The 19,160-nt window shown below is 31.5% G+C and overlaps 1 protein-coding gene across 7 annotated transcripts in view; it reads left to right on the top strand.

The window, feature by feature from the left end:
- Positions 1-19,160, top strand: part of LOC117167539 — a 215,825-nt gene that overhangs the window by 146,448 nt on the left and 50,217 nt on the right. For all 7 annotated transcript variants that reach the window (XM_033352542.1, XM_033352547.1, XM_033352548.1 and 4 more), the window contains 2 exons: positions 8,287-8,492; positions 18,330-18,465. In XM_033352542.1, coding sequence (XP_033208433.1) covers positions 8,287-8,492; positions 18,330-18,465 — 342 coding nt within the window. The remainder of the gene's footprint in view (positions 1-8,286; positions 8,493-18,329; positions 18,466-19,160) is intronic.

Here is a 19,160-nt window from a genome sequence, read left to right as displayed (position 1 = left end):
AAGAAGAAAAAACCGCTTTATCATCACGACAATGCGCCTGTTCATTCATGCTTAGTTGCACAAGCAAAATTGCATGAAATCGGCTTCGAATTGGCTCCTCAGTCACCGTGTTCACCAAACCTGGCCCCCAGCGACTATTACTTGTTCCCTAACCTGAAGAGATGGCTCACCGGTAAGCGGTTTTACTCAAATGAGGAGCTCATAGCTGCAACTGAGGCGTATATTGGAGACCTTCCGATCGAGTACTTTTCGGACGGTATCAAAAAGTTAGAAAATCGTTAGACTCGCTGTATCGACCTAAAAGGAGAGTATTTTGAAAAATAAAACCGACTTTCGCCAAAAAAACGTCTCCATGTTTTATTTTTCAGGGACTTAACAGACTGCCTAGTGCATCAACTCTAAAGCCTATATATTGTGTAAATATAACTTTTTACATTTTTCCTAATTCTCAGAAACAAATCACAATTTAAGAGTAAGATTCACGTACAAATAAATGTTGAAATAAATGTTCATCGATTAAAAAAAATGTTATCAAAATCGCTCAATGATTGACCAAGATATCCCACACAAGTCCAAAAGATCTGTCTCCAATACAACATTTTTATGATTGTACTTTTCATAGATTGACAAGCATGAATCTTTATGTAACTACCTATATCACTCAAAGCAACATTGCATACATTAAAAAAATTCAAATAATTTACCAATTTACAAGTCTTATTTTTAATGCACGTATTTGACTAAAAGCAAGTTTAATTGAGCTCTGACTTAAGAGAACACAGTGACCCGTACAAATATATTATTACCTATCGATGTAATTGAATAGCATTAACTGATTCACCCTATGGCTTGAGTCCAATGCGTCGGCAATATTGATAGTGGCTTAGGTAAATGATACGAACCCCAGTAGATACTAGGATGAAACTCTGAAATACTTGAATATCGTGTTGGCTCATTAACTTTATTATTTGATTTCTAATTAACACCATTTTCTCTATAGCTTAAAGTCAGTATACCTTATATTGTGAATTTTTCTTTTTTGTTCAGAAAAATGATTTTATTTGGGACCGCAGAAAAACGCTGGTGTTAAATTTGTTGCAGCTCAAATTTCATTGGGCTCCCTATGATCATTTGAGAGAGTTTTCAAGTCTCAAATGTATTCCTCTGAACGTAGGTGCCCATGTGGGCAGCTAGGGGAAAGTATCATTTGGAGACTGAATTTTGGCTCATGCAAAGTTGTGGAGTTCTGAACCGCGCTATCAGCCACCTGAATACCTGTCAAAGCAACTATTCGCTTTGCGATATTAGCCTAAATAATTTCTAATAAGGAAACCAATTGAAACAATATTTACCTAATTTTCAAATTTCTTTCATTTAATAGGGCGTATCAGTCACTTAGAATAAAATTATAACTTCCTAATGCAACTTCCAAAAGTTAGGTTAGTCATGCCCGTCGACATTTAAACTAAAGCCGGGATGTATAGAAAAATTCATGACCGTCTACATATACAATAAGGTATTTTCACTCCAATTACTAGCTCACTTCACTTCGTTGAATACTGAAGGTATAACAATTGACCAAATGCATGGGAATCGATTAATTTTTGCTCTATTTTTCTAATATCTTCGTAGAAAGTAATTTTTCTGTATAAGTGCAACTGAAAAATAGTTTTTCTTTTTTAGTGACTATTTAATGCAATAATAAAATTATAATAATTTTCATTCATGCGTGCGTTAGTGCTGAGCGCTGATTATCTACCCTTTGAAGCGCAATTCAAAATTACATTGAAAAACAATTCTTGTAATTTAAATAAATAATTATTAATATATACACAAAAATGTATACAAATTGTGTAACTTTTGATTTCAGATAAGAAAAAAATTTATAACACATATATTTGATGAATAACAGTTTATTTTCATTAAATTTGAAAGACTAATATTTCTCAAAATATTTGTTAACAGATACATTTGTTTAAATACCATATGATTTTTCAGCAGCTTGATATAAAGAAGCTAATTGCAGAATATAATAATGATAATATTTAAATAATTCTAAAACAAAATTTCAGATTGTTCTTTTTGATTGAGACGGGACAAAACGACGCTTGAAGTAAAAAAAAAAGCATAACTACAATGCAGTCGTGATAATTTATGTATTTATAGGTTATATAATTATGTGAAGTTCCAGAAAAATACATATAAAATATTAAAAACTTATAAATAATTATTTTCAATCACTTTTCCAAGAAATTTCTTTTTAAATTAAATGTTTTGTAAAATATAATTTGGTCTTTGAAATTCACTGAAAATAAACTGTTATTAATATAATATATAAGTTGTATTTTTTTACCTGAAATCAAAGTTACACAATTTGTATATATCCTTGTGGATATTTCAATAATTATTTACTTATGTTACAAGAATTGTTTTTTAATGTAATTTTGAATCGCGCGCCAAGTATGGCCAATGAGTGGTCAGCCCTAACGCAAGCCCAGTAGCTCAGGGTGCCAACATTGGTATCATGGGTCCACAGTATAAACCGGAAAAATGAATCAAATCAGCCGGCAGTAAAATGTTGGGATATGAAAGCCTCAATTAGGTATTTTCACTTCAACCAACAGCTAACTTCACTTTGTTAAAAGCTGAGGGGGACAAAAGTTATCAAATGCATGGAACAAAACTTTATTTCAGTAATATATTTGTAATTGATCATCATTATTATTATTATTTTATTTTTTCATTAAATAGTAATTAAAAAATAAAAACTATCTTTTAACTACAATTATATAGAAAAAATTACCTTTTACGAAGATGTTAGCAAAATAGGGCAAAAATGAACTGAATCCCATACATTTGGTCCCTTATTTTCCCCTCAGTAATCTATGAAGTGAAGTTAGCTGTTTATTGAAGTGAAAATACCTAAAAAGCTTTTATCTTATCAGTTTGAATCTTCCCGCCGCTATATTTGAAACATTGCAATGTTTCACGGAACTCCCATTGTTTCATGAAACTTTTCATCAGGCTAAAGTTTCATGCAAATTTGTATGACACTAGCCACTGCAAGATTAGATATCTAAGGTACCTTTAAACTTCCACAGAAAATCTAGTAGAAATTTGTTTGAACGACCAGGCATCAATTTCGATGCAGACGGTCACGACTTAGTTTGTACTTCCCGGCTTTGGTGGTTTGAATGTCATATAGTAGGTTTTGACTAACCTAACATTTGGATATTACATCACGCCAAGTACTATTTTTATTCCAAGACATTTAGTCGCTGGTAAATGGGAGGAAATAAAAAGTTAGGTAATTATTATTATAACTTACCTGCTTATTAACATCTGTTTCACTTAAATAACGACCGACAAAATGAGCTTGACAGGTGACTCACAGTTTGTAGACGACACTTCACGTTACACTGGATGAGAAAAAACAGTGTGTAAATGATGCTATTCCCCTAGATTCTTCGAATAAACCTGGGTGGCTCAAATTTGTTGCAACTCTATTGAACACCGATTTCGGTCTACATTGGAGGATCGGCGATTTTCTGTGACATATCCACGCCTACCGACAGTTCGGCGGAAATAGATCAATTATCTCAGTCTGCCTTTCTTTATTAATTTATTCAACTAATTGTGTATTTTGCATATTAGTTTCTATTTTCGTTAATATTATTTCATATTTGAGATTAGGAAAATTCTCAGGTCAGAGTGTGAGTATTGAGAATGATTTTAGCTTCTAATTAAATTATAGATATATCAAGCAATTAAGGGCGTTCATCAGTTTCTAATTTCGTAATAAATCATTTCAACGTCTCTGATTTCTGAATATCAAAGAGAGCAATGGTGCCATTCCGATATTCTAGACATTGATTAATTACGTAAAGTTGCTATAAACTTCAATATATTCACTCAATCTTATCTAATTTCTCATATTGATAAGAATTTAATTCAAGTTTTTTAAAATAGAACTTAATTAGCAGGAAAGTTCCTAAATAATGATGAATAGAATATGTCTAATTTATGATTCTGATAACAGAGAATGGAAAATTTGTAAAACAGGTCACAGTGAAGTTTCTTGACATAATTCTCTCTATATACTCTATAATTTTAAAACACATACTAGTATTAGGGAATTTTCCGTAAGAAAATATATACTTTTATATATTTATATATACTTGTCAAGTATAACTCTGGATGAGTTGGACATGCCTTAGTGTTAGGGAACATTCCGTAATAGTACACATTATGTAATTGGACTTAGTAGTGATTCTTAGTGTCTCCTAGTTTTTAATTGAAAGAATAATTTACAAGATGTTCTCACACATAAACTTGCAAATCAATTTTCGTTGTGAATTCTCGTGCTACATACAAACATATAAATAAGTTATATGATTTACGTCCACGCTTTCATTTCCATTTTATATTGTAATCCATAAACGAGGCAATAACTTTGGTGTATGAACAATAATTTTTAGCCGAATATTCAGCATTTTTTAGAGACAAACCAAAATCTAGCCAAAAAGGTTTTAAATTAGATTTTACGAAAAAGTGTAAGATTTATTGTCATGAATTGAAACCGATGTTTGCCTTGATTTGAGATCTACGTGTGAGCTAATAGACGATACAGACAAAATAGTAATGAATTAAGCATCTCGGTCTTACATTAAGACAAACAGGAACTGTTCTAAGCTAAAGAATATGATAACGGTATTTTTAAAGAAAAAAATTGGGTCTGAATTTAGTTTAAGATTAAAAACGGAATTCAATTAAGGTGTAACACAAACAGGCTTAGTTTACACATTAAAGGCATGGGATACTTATAGTTTTCCCGGCTTTTTTCCACCAAAATCTCAAAATAATCTGGAAATTATCTATGAAGTAAACTTTTTTGATTGCCTGCAAACAAGGTTAGTTCCGGAAGATTAGTTATTATGTTTATTTGTAAGTCCAAAGTTTTCGGCCAAAAATATTGTGTAGTTTGGAAGTAATGCTCGGGTGAATTGTAACACACATAACCTCGAAATATACACGCACGTTGTTAGCAATATCAAAAATTTTTTGATAAAAAACACAAAAAAAGTTTGTGGGGACGTTCGTTAGCATGTTCGCTATCATTTCCCAAATTTTAAAGACAAAATATTTATTATTCTAGAAAAAAGCCGGGGGAACCTAAAATTGGTAAAATCGACAATTTTATAAGTATCACATACCCTTAAGTCGAGCATGAAAATCTGATTACGAAGTTATACTTGAGAATAATTGCCAGTTTGATAGAAATTCAACAGGGAAATATGGCACATTTTTGTCAGAATTTTCGGAAAGACCAGCTAGGAACTATAATAGTGGAAAAAATATATTTTATTAATTTAGAAATTTTTAAAAGTACTCATAGCATTTATGCTCCGAACAAATACTGAAAAAGTTCCTAACTTTTTTATAATTTCACAAGTGCTCACTGGATTATATTCTAAAAAGGTCCTGCTGAAATAGAACTGAAGTACCAAGAATGTCCAAAATTCCTTTTGTTTTAACACAATCTTTTAGTATGTCATTTCTATAAGCACTTGTAAGAATTGTGAAATAAATAAAATTGAAACTTTTTGTACGTTTGTCCAAGAACAAATTTTTTTCACAACAGATTTTTTTAACGTTTTCGAAAGATGAACTTTGTCATGGTAAAATTCAAAGACAAAATAAAGTTGAATCTTTCTGGTTCTTCTGTTCTACAAATTTTCTGTTCTAATCCTTTATTTACAACAAAAAATTTTCACAGAAGAATTGGTTTTTAAATTTGTTGGACATAAATTTAGATGGTAAAACTTACGGAGAATTTTGTAATAGAAGGCAGTTCGTGAAAAGAAAGAAATTAATAGGAACTTTGACAGTACTTTTCTTTCTAAATAGTTCTTTTGAAAAAGAATAAATATTGATGTTTTTTAGTTAGTTATTCATATTTCATATTACTTCTCTGGGACATAAGTGTCAGCTTGATCACTTCGATTTTTTTAAGGATAATCATCTGATCATTGAAGATAAGCAGCACTTGGCTCGATTTTACTCAGATGACGACCGTCGTATGATACACTAGGATTATTTATCAGGCTTTATATCTTATTTTAAAATTTATTATACTTTAAACCTATTTTAGCAATACTTTTTGAGCCTAAAAATCTTGTGAAAACAGGGAAAATAAAAAATAAATAGACACTGGCTTTATTTTAAGCCACTACGACCTAAGTAGTGTTGTATAGTTTTGATTTGCAATTAAATTCATAAATTCAGAAATAAAGTCTATAATGCATTATTTGTGAACGTTCCTTGAGGAATTTTTTCAGCCTGAATTTGAGTTGAATTTTCATGCGGTTAAAAGAATGCTCGTCTCAGTGTCGAAGCGAGGCAAGAATATTCACTCTGCGTGAACAATAGCATGGATGCAATCACCCCGTTCCATTCTTCTGTCATTCCATTCCTACTGCTAGCTGCGTGCAATAATTTTCATTCCAAAGAATGGGAAGGGCAAGCAAGCGTAAAGCCTATTACGTAATGGAAAGCTCAAGCTCAAAGCTGGTCGAGGTGTCTGATAAATGAACGACTGAAAAATTTTGTAATTCATGCAAGCCACGCTCAGCTTCACAAAACAAAAACTTTTAAACCCCCTCAAGATATTTATACAAAAAAAAACGCGAATGGTGCGCGAGCGTTCATTAAATGTTGCCAGAGACTTTTGTTTTGAATCCTGGCAGAAAGCATTCAATTCGAAAAAAGGAAGGATACACATACTTCCTTTTTATTTCTGTAAAAAATTCTTTTGCAAGCTTTTGTACGACTAAAAAAATTTTCTCAAAACAGAGAAAATTCTTTATTTAGATATTTTAGAATGCGACCTTTTATTTCCTGCTGTTTTCAAACAATAAATTTCCATGTCAAATATCATGAATCAAAAGTTTTAAATAGAGGTATAGTGATATAGTACAATCTGAAACAGATTGGTTCTTATGAGCTTAATTTATGGTTCAAAGCACATAAATTCAGTTAATGGAGTCATACATTGTTTCTGGTATGTTCTCTACGGTATCCCTATAACATTTCACCTCTATACTTGCAACTTGTGTTTCGAATACTGTTTCATTCGAGACAATATTTCATATCGCACTTGTTGTAAAGATTCTCTTTATCTTAATTGGTCCCTTCTGCTTCATCCCGAACATGAGTGTAGCACTTCTCACTCGCAAGTACCATAACGTTTTGCAGAAAATGCGTATTGTAACTCTTCAGGTGATCTTCACATGCCACGGAAACAAGATCTATTCTTGAGACGTGGGTAAATGCACTTCTAAGTTCTCTGTTTCGGGAAAAGTTTGTAAAGTCGCAATATGTTTGACTATTCTTATATCTCAATAGCACCTTCCCACGAGAAAGCCTCTATCATCACACCACGAGCTTGAAATCCAAATATTATAATTCGACGCAATATATCAACCATTTTCTTGTGTAAAGCATGTGCCATAATTATATTCGTTTCTTGCCTACCGTATGCATATCTGATATTTTGAAGATAGGCATTCCAATAAACCGGGCAAATATCCAAAAAAATTTAATTGTTTTCTGCGTTTTTGAAAAATGAGGAATGAAATGTCGTGCACGTTAAAATTTTGTATTTTTCTCTAGCTATTCTCTTTAATTTTATAAGATTCTCAGAGGATACTCTTGAGAATATTCGGAACCTCTTTCTGAGAATATCCCCAGTTTTCCCATATTTCCCGACGAGTCTTCGATCCTTCTGATTCCTTGTGGTGGGAAAGCCGGAAACTCGAAGAGGGAGTTGTGACGAAATATTGCCAATTCCGGCCGATGACGTGACGTAGTGTGACGGCTGTTTTGTTCTCTTTTCCCCTCTGTTCCGATTTTCCTTCTTCTTTTCTATATCAGATTCTGACTGGCTTAACAGTTGCCTTTAGACGTAATGCTCGAGAAACCGACAGGACTAATCTGGTTCTGACTTTGCACCCTAATTTGCTCTACACTTGGGGCGATGAAGCCATTTGTCAACTAAGGACGTCAGGGTGCTTCAAACGATTTAATTCATCTTCCTCTTGTTAACACTTGAAACCTCTTATTTTCAAAGTATACAATTTTTTAGCAAAAATAAACTTAGAATTTTCTTCTTTTATCATTAAATTTTGTTTTAAAACACTTCTGAATTAATAAAATACATTTAAACCCTCATTTTCCTGTTATTTTACGTGCAATTGGATAATTGTACTTCTGTTTTTCTGCTTTCAGGTGCAATGAGCTTGAGGGACTTAAAAATCACAGTGCCTGCAGTGGTTCGATCAGGTGATGCCGTTTGGCTGACATGTGAGTTCGATCTTCAGGGAAAGTTACTTTACACAGTAAAGTGGTACCTTGATGATGCAGAATTTTATCGTTATGCACCAAAAAGAAAACCTCCTGGCCTCGCACTACCTGTGAAAAATATAAGAGTAGACGTAAGTTAGAGTTAAGAAAATTAAATTTTTTTAAATATAATTTAAGAACTTAAAACCTCATCATTACTTTATTATTATTATATTTTTTACATCCGCTGCGCGAAAAAAAAACCTCTAGAGCACAAACTTAGTTTATTCCACATAAAACTTAGCAAATAAAATAAAAAATGTTTTTTTCCGAAAAAATGACTTTTCATGCCCTAAATATTCATATACAAGTTTTATTTTTGTATTTAGCAGATTTTTAAAAATAATTAATTGAATTTTACAGCAGTTTAGTTTGCGAAGACAAATAAAAAAAATAAAAGTGGATTTTTCGGGAAAATCGTTTTTTTATATTCTCAAACAAAGCATCATTACTTTAAAAATTTTAAGCTATTACTAAATTGTTCGGTGAACTAGAAAATAGGACAGTCAACCTCACTCGAATCAGGAGAGAAAAGTTAGTTGCAAATTCTGGTGAAATTTTGTTAGATAAAATTTCTTTCTGTACAAAGTGAAAAAATTTTCGCTTGAAGACTATGTTACATTTTTGTGTGTCTAATTCCGTATGAGATGAAGAAAGGCGATACAAACCTCACAGTGTCAGAGTATTTTAATTTTTGGAAGAAAACGTCATCTTCTTGATAAAGAATCACATAAGAGACGAAAGTTCATATTGAGAGTTTAAGCTTCGTGGCTGACGACAAGACCTTTTTGTAATTTTTTACTGAAGAAAGCTTTTGCGAACCTAAGAGTTTGTTGAAGGAAAAGATCGATACACTTGATTTATGGTCCTCGATGCGGCCGAAGCTCGACCTTTTAGAATTTTGTTCAAGCTGTCTTGCACCTAAGTCAACAGCTTTCCTCGTTTCACATGTATAATCGACCTCTAAAGCCAAATTGACAGTCAAGAATTAATCATAGCGAACATTGACTTGTCCCTTAATAAAAAACACTTCAATCTCTTTCAGATAGAAACGATGCAAATTTCGCAAGAATTAATTTATAAATACGATAATTCAATACACGGGGATCATTCAATTATTTATTTGTTTCATTTGAGCAATTTCAGTTCATTAAAAATCTTAACTTACAGAGATTTTTAATTTAGTATTTTAGATTTATCGAATGAGTTTAAAGGTATAAAATAAAGGTTCGCGCTGAAAAATTAGTCGACTATAATCAGGGTCCATAAGAAAGAAATCTGAAAGCTGGAAGGTTCTGAAAAAAGCTTGCTGTCTTAAGACGTACGTCTTAAGATATAGATAAATTTTAGAATCCTTTTTGAAGGGATTTTTGAAAAAACCTTCAGGACTTAGACTTCTGTTTAATTTTGGTTTAAGACATTTTGCAGAAGATAAAATTGAGTTAAAGTGATAAAATGAGAAAAGGCTGCAAATTCCAATAACAGATCGTTTAATCAAAGGTACGTGCTGATCGTTTTACATAACTGAACAGCTTGGCATGCAGTGCGACTTGAGTAGTTAAACGAAGCTCAACGAGACCAGTAGATGGTAGGTTGTACGCAAGCCTCGAGATGTATGATTAAAGGTGCAAAAATCTAAATTTTAACACTTCAACCTTTTGAGTGTCTCGAGATTCCGTCTACTACACCTAAAGTCTCACACAGAAATTTGAATCTATTTTTCATAAAGGATTTCGTGAAAATGTCTGCACGCTGTAATTATGTCGGAACATATTTAATGGAAATTTCACTTCCCTCAAATTTCTCTCTGATAAAATGATACCGGACGTCGATATGCTTGGTGCATTTGTGTTATTCAGGATTTTTAACTAAGTGAATTACACTCTAATTGTCGATAAGAAGTATAGTTAAATTTCATACAGACATTCGATGTCATTTAGATAGCTTCTGAGCCAAAGAGCTTCCTTGGCAGCCGCTGCGGCCAGAACATATTCAGCCTCGGTCGTACTCAGGGTAACAAGTTTCTGTCTCTGACTAGATCACGTCACGAGACCGTTTGCTAAATTAAATGCATAATCTGGGTTGGCTGATAACTGAAAGTAATTTTAGAATTTTTTGTTTTGAGGAGATAGATCTTTAATCCGCTTTGAGTGGCCAAATGACATACGGTCAAATGTAGACCAAATGTTAAATCTGAGGGTGTTTGATTGGAAAAGGTGAAGTTTTAATAGTTTTTTGGAGGTAGTATGCAAGATAAATTTTATATGTGATATTCTTTCTTTCAAGAGAAGTAAACTTGTTTTACGTAAAATTGATTTGTAATTCGATGTTCCGAATTGATTTTTGAAATGTAAGAATTTGGGTACCATCTTTTTGCCCTTGCATGGTTTGCATTTTTGCACACGATTGTATAAAATTATGAGAATAGAAAATGGATAAGGACCAAAAATTAATTTATTTTTAAACTATCGGGTAGAAAATTTGGCTAAATATACGAAAGCTTGTGGCCATTATTTCAAATGTTTGAGGAAGGTTAAAATGTTTAAAAACTCAATTTTTGGTAGAGGGTAAACTAAATGGTCTTCATTCACTTGTCATTTTCATGTCTTCAATTCATAACGTAATTAGCGTGATATTTAAATTTGCCGAATAGTGAATAGTAGTAATTATAAGTGAATTTGCGTGTGGGGTAGAAATAAAAAATACTCAAGAAAAAAACATTGCAATAAGGAACTAAGGTCACCCATTGATACACTGTTTCGGTTTTCGTTTCATATACTCATACGATGTGGAATGAGACAATTTAGATAGAATGGACCTATTGGCAAAGGGATGCTGTTTTATAGATAAATTGATGTATTATCTGCCTTGATGTGTAGTATGAAAACAATAGTGATGTATTAAAAACTATGTGACTGAAAAAGCAAAGTAATAGTTAATATCATTTTTCATTATTTAAATTTAAATTCTTCGGGAGCCAAAGTTTATAATACAATTAACGATAAGGCAAACGAAATTTTTGTAGAGGACCCTGTTCTAGTATTGATGGAGTAAAATAAGAAAATTAAGTTTTGAGGTTGGACCATGGTTTTAAGGTTCTTCAGTAATACTTTCAGCAACAAAAAATAATTAAAAATTAAAAGATAATTTATTTCAAAATACAATTTTCTTGAAAATGTAGAAAAAATGTTTCTTTTAATTTATTCAATTGCATATTTTTTTCAAGAGAGTACCACATAATGGTAAATGTGATTTTTTTTAGAAATGAGTTCCTCATGATATAGATTTCAAACCCTAACATTATTTCACGGTTTTTTGCGGTATTTAAAGTAACTTAAACATTCTATGCCATTAAGCTTCAATTTAGTTAATTAGGCAAAATTAATGAAATGAGATAACCTGTGTGTGGCACTAACCTTTATTATAATAATATCCATTTGTAAATGAAAATTACATTTTCACTACGAAAATTAGATTTCATATTATGCTCATTGGAAATATATACTCAATTAGGGCACGCACTTAATTAACAGTAATAAAATTCATTATTTATTTTAATTATTATGTTACTTAACCTTTAAAAATGTTAACATGTATTTTTAAGTATCCCACAAACTTCATTAATTTAATGAATAATTTTCCTCTCGTATGCTGGTTTAATTACTATGGTGCCTACTAGGTTTCAATTGAGAATTTTACCTTTTATTAATTATAGATAGTATTTGCACATTATTGATGTGGAAGATTTTACTGCGCTCAAAAGCATATTATTTTTGAAGGTCTTAAATTAAAACCTACCCAGCCCACACGGCTCCGAAGCCCCTGCTCCTGATACAATTTTTCTACCCAAATTTCGCATTTGTCATAAACTTCGGCGCCATTTTGCATTTGCCATTTTGAATTTTGCATTTTTAATACCTGATAAAAAATCAGCGACCACAAAAAATCATAATTTTTCCGCATAACTTTATAAATTTTCGTTACACTTTAGTTAGTTTAGAACATTCGGCTGCATTTTGAGAGTTTTGTCCCACTTAGAAATCCTCTAGGGAGAGTTAAGACACGGTTCCCCCTCCAATATTCGCCGCTATACCGGAACTTTGATATTTTTATAGGGCTCGAAAAGTTGGAACAGTTCTATTTTTTATTCATTCTTTTGTTTATGAAAATTTTGAAGTATATGCCTTTAAAAGTGAATATTATTTTTCCCTAGCCTTAATAAATAACCCTCCGAATTGTTTCGGAATTGTCTCCTTGTTTAAGTGTTGTCTCTATTCTGCATTAAATTCTTTTAAAAATAAAATTGTGATTTGAAAATAGCGCCAAGTCATGTTAATCAAAACGCATAACAGTTTAACTAGTTCCGGTAGGGGAAGGTGAGGAAGAGACGGTGCACAAAATCTTTGACGCTAACTAGGCTGTAACCTGTAAGAACTTGTAGAAACAATGATTAGTTAAAATTTTCTCCAATTAATCATTTACAAGTTGCACATATGTTTTTGTAAATCGAGCGAACTAATTTTTCAGAAATAAAGTATCAAACACTGAAGGTTAAGTGGGGCGCTATGTAACACGTGGCGGGTAAAACAGAACGCATAGTGGGGCGGTATAGAACAATTCAAATATCAATTTTAATTTGTAAATAATTTTAAAAATTAAAAAAAAAGTAAGCAACAAATCAAAATTTATGCCATGTAACACCAACTCGAAGAGATGTAATGTTAAAATACGTACTTTAGCCAGAACATAACGTAAAGAATGAAGGCAGAGGAAGGATGAAAGATATGAAAGGAATTTAAAATAATGAAAATTAATCTGAAAATAAAATTTAAAGAAAATTATCCATATTACTTGAAAGCTACTTAGATAAAAGGATGAAAAAACTAAATTTGAGTACGATATTTATTTGTTTGGTAGTTGATATTATTTTTTTAATACAGCACAAATAGGAATTTCAGTTTTTCGTACATAGGGAATTGACAAAAAGAAAATTAAACTTCCTTCGATAAACCGTTTCTATTCTATTATTTTGTACATATTTAGCAAGTTTGCGACAAAGTGTTGATGCCGCAGCTTCGTATTTACTTACAGCTTGGTGATAATTTAACTCACCGTTTCTTATGCTTTCAATTATCTTTTTCAAACTTTCCTCAGGCCAGTTTTGTCTACCAGTCTTCATTTTATAATCTCGAATTTTAATAACTTAAATCATGTACTTTATCACTTTTTATTTCTTACAAATATCTCGCAACTAGGGGCGCAGTACCATGGATATATATTAGCAAGCGTAGCAGATCTGCGGAGTAGGTTATTCGACCAATCAGATGATTGTAGGGAATTTGTTGAAAAGTGTTTCGAAAGTGATAAGTTCGATCCGCGCACTCGTAATGTTTTCGAATATTTGAAAAGTTTTTGACAAGTGAAAAAGGAAATTAGTGGTTACAATATTTTTCAAAATGTGTAAAATTGTTGTATAATGACGGGCCCTGAGAAAAGTGGGTTATGTGTGGTTAATCTTAATTTGGAACTTAAATTCCTCGACCAATATGTATTTTTTACACCTGGTGCAAACGAATTATTTTGGGACCAAGGTCGAGACTTCCGAAATCGATCAGGGGCAGAGGTATTGATAACGGAAGCTTAGTAGAATTTCCATGGAAACTCAATGGAATTTCTAACTGGAATCTCCGTGGAGTATTTTCCGGGAAATCTTTTCAAGTGCGTCTAAATTCCGAGATGAATTTCTTAAATTCCCTTAATTTCTTAAATTCCCCTGAAATTCCCCGTAGTTTTTCACAATTGTATCCTAAACATCCTAAATTCCTTTCAATATTACGAATTCTTGAAATTCTTTGAATACGAAATTCAAAATATTAAAGGAATTCGGGGGATTCAGAGCATTAATGGAATTCTATAAACTCATTAAATTGAATTAATTTAAAGAGTTGCAGAATTTGGGTGATCCAAAAAATTAAAATGGATTTGCCTGAATCTCTTAAATTCTGAATTTCTTGAATACGATTAATTTTCCGATTTTCTTGATTATTTTGAATTCCTTTGATGATTTCTACTCCGCACTTCACTTATATGAAGCATGGGATAGAGCAGTTCCGATATGTGCAGATTGCATATTAGCAGAGTATAAAAACTTTCTTTTTGCTATTTATTAAAAAAAAGGGTTTCAAGAAAACGGGATAAGTTGTAAAATATTTTTCTTAAACTTGGCTAATCATCCCGAATCCCATATTTACTTTTTTTGCACAAATTATCTGCAAAAACATAGTAATATTTTATTTTATTATATCAATACTTACCCCAGAATAATTTCCGCCGTTCTTACACATATAAAAAAATATTTTAACCATCAATTTTTTTCACTTGTCAAACACTTTTGAAATATTCGAACACATTACGAGTGCCGGCGCCAACCTATTATCAATTCCCTACGCGAGTCGAACTTATCAGTTTCGGAACACTTTTCAGCAAATTCCCTGCAATCATCTGATTGGTCGAATAACCTACTCCACAAATTTGTTGATCTGCTAATATGAAGCCCGTGAAGTTGGCACCCCAACTCTAAAATATCAGATTTTTTTTATAAGGAATCGTTTGATGGTCGTTTGGTGGTATTTGGTGGTTAACTTTGAAGGTTTGGTGGTCGAAATTGAAAAAGTTATTAATTTTTCAATTTTGGGGTGCCAACTTCATGGTGGCACAGAACTTTTCAATATTTTCAAAAAATTCTTTTTGGTATCGTTTGATGGTGGTTTGGTGGTGTTTGGTAGTCGACCGTGAACGTTTGGTGGTCAAAATAAAAAAAGTTATCGAGTTTTCAAAATTGGTGCGTCGACTTCCGTTAGCATACATTTGAATTTCAAAATGCTCTTTTTCAATGAGAATGCTGTTTGGAAAGTATAATTGTACATAATTGTAGTTTTTAAGTTTTCGAACATTATAGGTTTTATTATTTTTTGAAATCTGAACTCTCTTATTATTTTATATTTTAACTTTTTCGACTTTTAATTACAAGGTAATCTTTGGAAATTGACTCAAAGTCCTGGTCTGGAAACTTCATTAAATCAATATCCTGCTCGGTCTTTGTATTTTTCCCACATTTGTCTACCTTTTGCAATACATTTTATTCTCAGCTACCTTCAAAAACGTATCATTTCAATCAATCTATATTATTAAAATTTATAATATGCATTGGCATTGTTTATTCTCAGCTACCTCCAAAAACGTAGCATTTCAATCAATTTGTAATATTAAAATTCACAATATTCATTAGTATAAAACATAAGTATTTTTATTGCTTTGTTTTTATATATTTTTTTTAATCTGGTTTTTTGAAAATTGAAAGAAAATCTACTCATTCTGTCTCAAATTATTTATACAAAACTTGCAGATCGTTTTTGGGTGAACAAATTTGTTCTATTAATTTTTTTTTAATACCTTGTTTCGTTTTCCAAAAAATCTTATTTTCTTATTTTTAATGTTATTTTTAAGATTATTAATATAATTTTATTAATTATTTATTGATAATTATTATTAATTTTTAATGTGATTTAATTTTTCGACGTCTCCTATCAAAATATTATTCATTATAAATTTTTAACTCTTTTTTGGATGAACAACTTTTGTTAATCCATTTTTTTCATAGTTTGTGTCGTTTGTTCAAAAATGGAATCGTTTAATTTTTATTTTGGTTTTTACGTATAAAACAAAAACCACGCATCCTATTAAACAAGTTTCAAAACAAATTTTTAGTTCTTTTTTGGTTGAACACCTTTTATCTCATTATTTTTTTATGTGCATAAAGTTATGTGTATAACTTACTCAATGTACATTGCCTTAATGAAGTTCAGATTTCAAAAATAATAAAACCTATAATGTTCGAAAACTTAGAAACTACAATTATGTACAATTATACTTGCCAAACAGCGTTCACATTGAAAAAGAGCATTTTGAAATTCAAATTTCGCACGAATCACACATGAGCATAATCATGCATGGGGTGTATAAGTGGGATGCTAACGGAAGTTGACGCACTAATTTTGAAAACACGATAACTTTTTTTATTTTGACCACCAACGTTCACGGTCGACTACCAAACACCCCCAAACGACCACCAAACAATACCAAAAAGAATTTTTTGAAAATATTAAAAAGTGCTGTGCCACCGTGAAGTTGGCACCCCAAATTTGAAAAGTCAATAACTTTTCCAATTTTGACCACCAAACCTTCAAAGTTGACCACCAAACACCACCAAACGACCACCAAACGATTCCATATAAAAAAATCTGATATTTTAGAGTTGGGGTGCCAACTTCACGGGCTTGCTAATATGCATCCATGGGACTGCGCTCTAACCCGACTGGCGACCGGCTACACTGACAGTGACTGCTTGTTGCATCTGGCCCCCAATGACAATTTTATTTAAAATCCGTAATTTTCTTTTCTAAATAATTTATAATTAAATCTAATGTCAAGAACGGAAAATTTAACCTTTATTTTTTTAAACTCTTGTAAGGGAAAAGCGAATAAGAACATTATTAGTACTTAATTTTCTCTCGAAAATAACACCATACCTGAGTTCTGAAGTTCTAAAAATTTGCACTTAATTTCTGATACAATTTACATAAAATATAAATTCTTTTTGCATTTTCCTTCAAATCATTAGACTTATTTTTATTTTATAATTTAATATCAACCTTGAAGTGTCGTAAGTGCCGTAATATTCAGTCCAAATTTGAATTTATTGGTTTCCTTGACTATTCCTTCAACTTTTTTCATGAATCTGTGTCACGAAACAAATAAAAACCCATTTGTATAATAATGGGTGCAAGCAAACTTAACGTGTATGCATTATAAATGTATCCAGTAATTTCAGCTGCCGGTTAAGGTGAGGATGCTGAAGTCGTAACGAACGAGAGTATTATCGCATCGAGAAGATAGTAAACTGTTCATCGACTTTTCATGCAACCTATGCGATAACGTTCCTAACCTTATTGACATTCACTCTGCTCGTAATAGAACTTGAATATTGATTTCCATGAGCAATGAGCTATACAGTATACAGAAGACTATAATAAAGCAATATTTACTGTTTGTGCCACCATGAAAAAAGCTCTTAGGATTATGTAAACATCAACTTCCTTAATGTATATTAAACGCAAGAAAGCATTGTATTTCCAAGATTTCTCTAATTTTATTTTTTAAAAGGAAATCTTAAAGAAATTCCTTCATACATCATACTTCAAATATAAAATGATATAATTTGAAAGTTCAGAATCAACTATCTTTTCAAAATTCAGAAATTTTTCTTAGTAAAATCATAGGAGAAAAAAGTTTCTGGCTTGGTTTTCTTCTCGCGCAGCCTTATAAAAAATTCTCAAAATATTAATTTGCAGAATTTTATTTCTCGTTTATTCTTGTTTGATGGACGTAAATACGCAGCCCTTGGTTTTTAATTAGCAATAAAAGTCAATGGAAATAATTACGATAGTTAATCGTAGAACTCTAAATTTGAAAAGAATAATAACCGTAATCTGAAATTATTAATTTTTCACGCGTGATAGGCGCTCCATTTCGTTATTCTCGTTCTGAGAATCATACGAATAAATTCCAGAAAGAGATCATTGCAACGACAAATATCTTTGAAATTGAGTTTTTAACATTTTGCATACAAAAAATGCTTGCATATTATTTACTTTCTAAATGTATGCATAATATTGGTTGAACCATTTTTGAGAAGCAGTTGTTATATTATGTTCAATATAGAGAATCCTGAAATATAAACACAAACATAAAACGTTTAATAATTAATTTAACCCTGAAGTAATACTTTTAAAATAAGTTATTAGTGTTTTCTTAGCAGATCAAGCATTTTTTAATTTTAAGCAGATTTTAAGTGTATGCTTTATTTTAAGCTCACGAGATCGACTATGAACGATGTGATGCTGCTCAATGTTTCGAGAAATCAGTCTGGACCTTACAAATGCGAAGCTTCAGAGGAACTTCCGACATTAGAAACTAGAGCTCAACAAGCACACATGATGGTTGTTGGTATGTATTTACGTTTATATATTTTCATTGATTCATTATAAAAACCTAAAATAGTTAACGAATTTAATTTAAATTATTTACTTTTTGTATGTTGATATTTTACTAGTAGCAGAAATGAATTGAGCTTTTACCACAAAAAGTATTAATTAAAAAACGACGACCAATTAATGATTTTATTACATGACTCACTCATGACCGACTCTTGAACCCATTATGCCTGAATAGCAATAATAATAGCAATAATAAAAATAATTTTTTTTCACTTTTTTTATGGTTGGAACATTTCAATTCCCCCTAAATACATATGGAAACATTTATACCGCGAAAAATTTTCATCGGCTTCGCCAAAATCTAGGAGCTCAAACTTGCTGTAAAATTTTTTGTTTTTCAGACATTAATGGGTTAAACAAATTGAATTCGAAACAATTTCCAAGATACGAAATGTGTGATATGAATGCTTTTAATCTGGAAGCGAATTTTGATTGAGCTTGTCCTTTTAATTACAAAAGAATGCTGAATAAAAGTATGAAGTGTTTTCGAATAAATTAATCTGAAGATATAAAGGCAATTCTCATATTCAGAGAAAGCTAGGTATATACTAGGCAGTCTGATAAGTACCTGAAAATTCTAAGAGATGGCATTAGTATTCATTAATGTGAACCATTTTCGTCGAGCTTGATCCTTCAAATGACGCC

This window comes from Belonocnema kinseyi, chromosome 2 (genome assembly GCF_010883055.1).
Source record: "Belonocnema kinseyi isolate 2016_QV_RU_SX_M_011 chromosome 2, B_treatae_v1, whole genome shotgun sequence".
In the NCBI taxonomy this organism is placed as follows: Eukaryota; Metazoa; Arthropoda; class Insecta; order Hymenoptera; family Cynipidae; genus Belonocnema; species Belonocnema kinseyi.
Note: the sequence above shows the minus strand (reverse complement) of the source record. Positions and strands in the feature narration are given on the sequence as shown.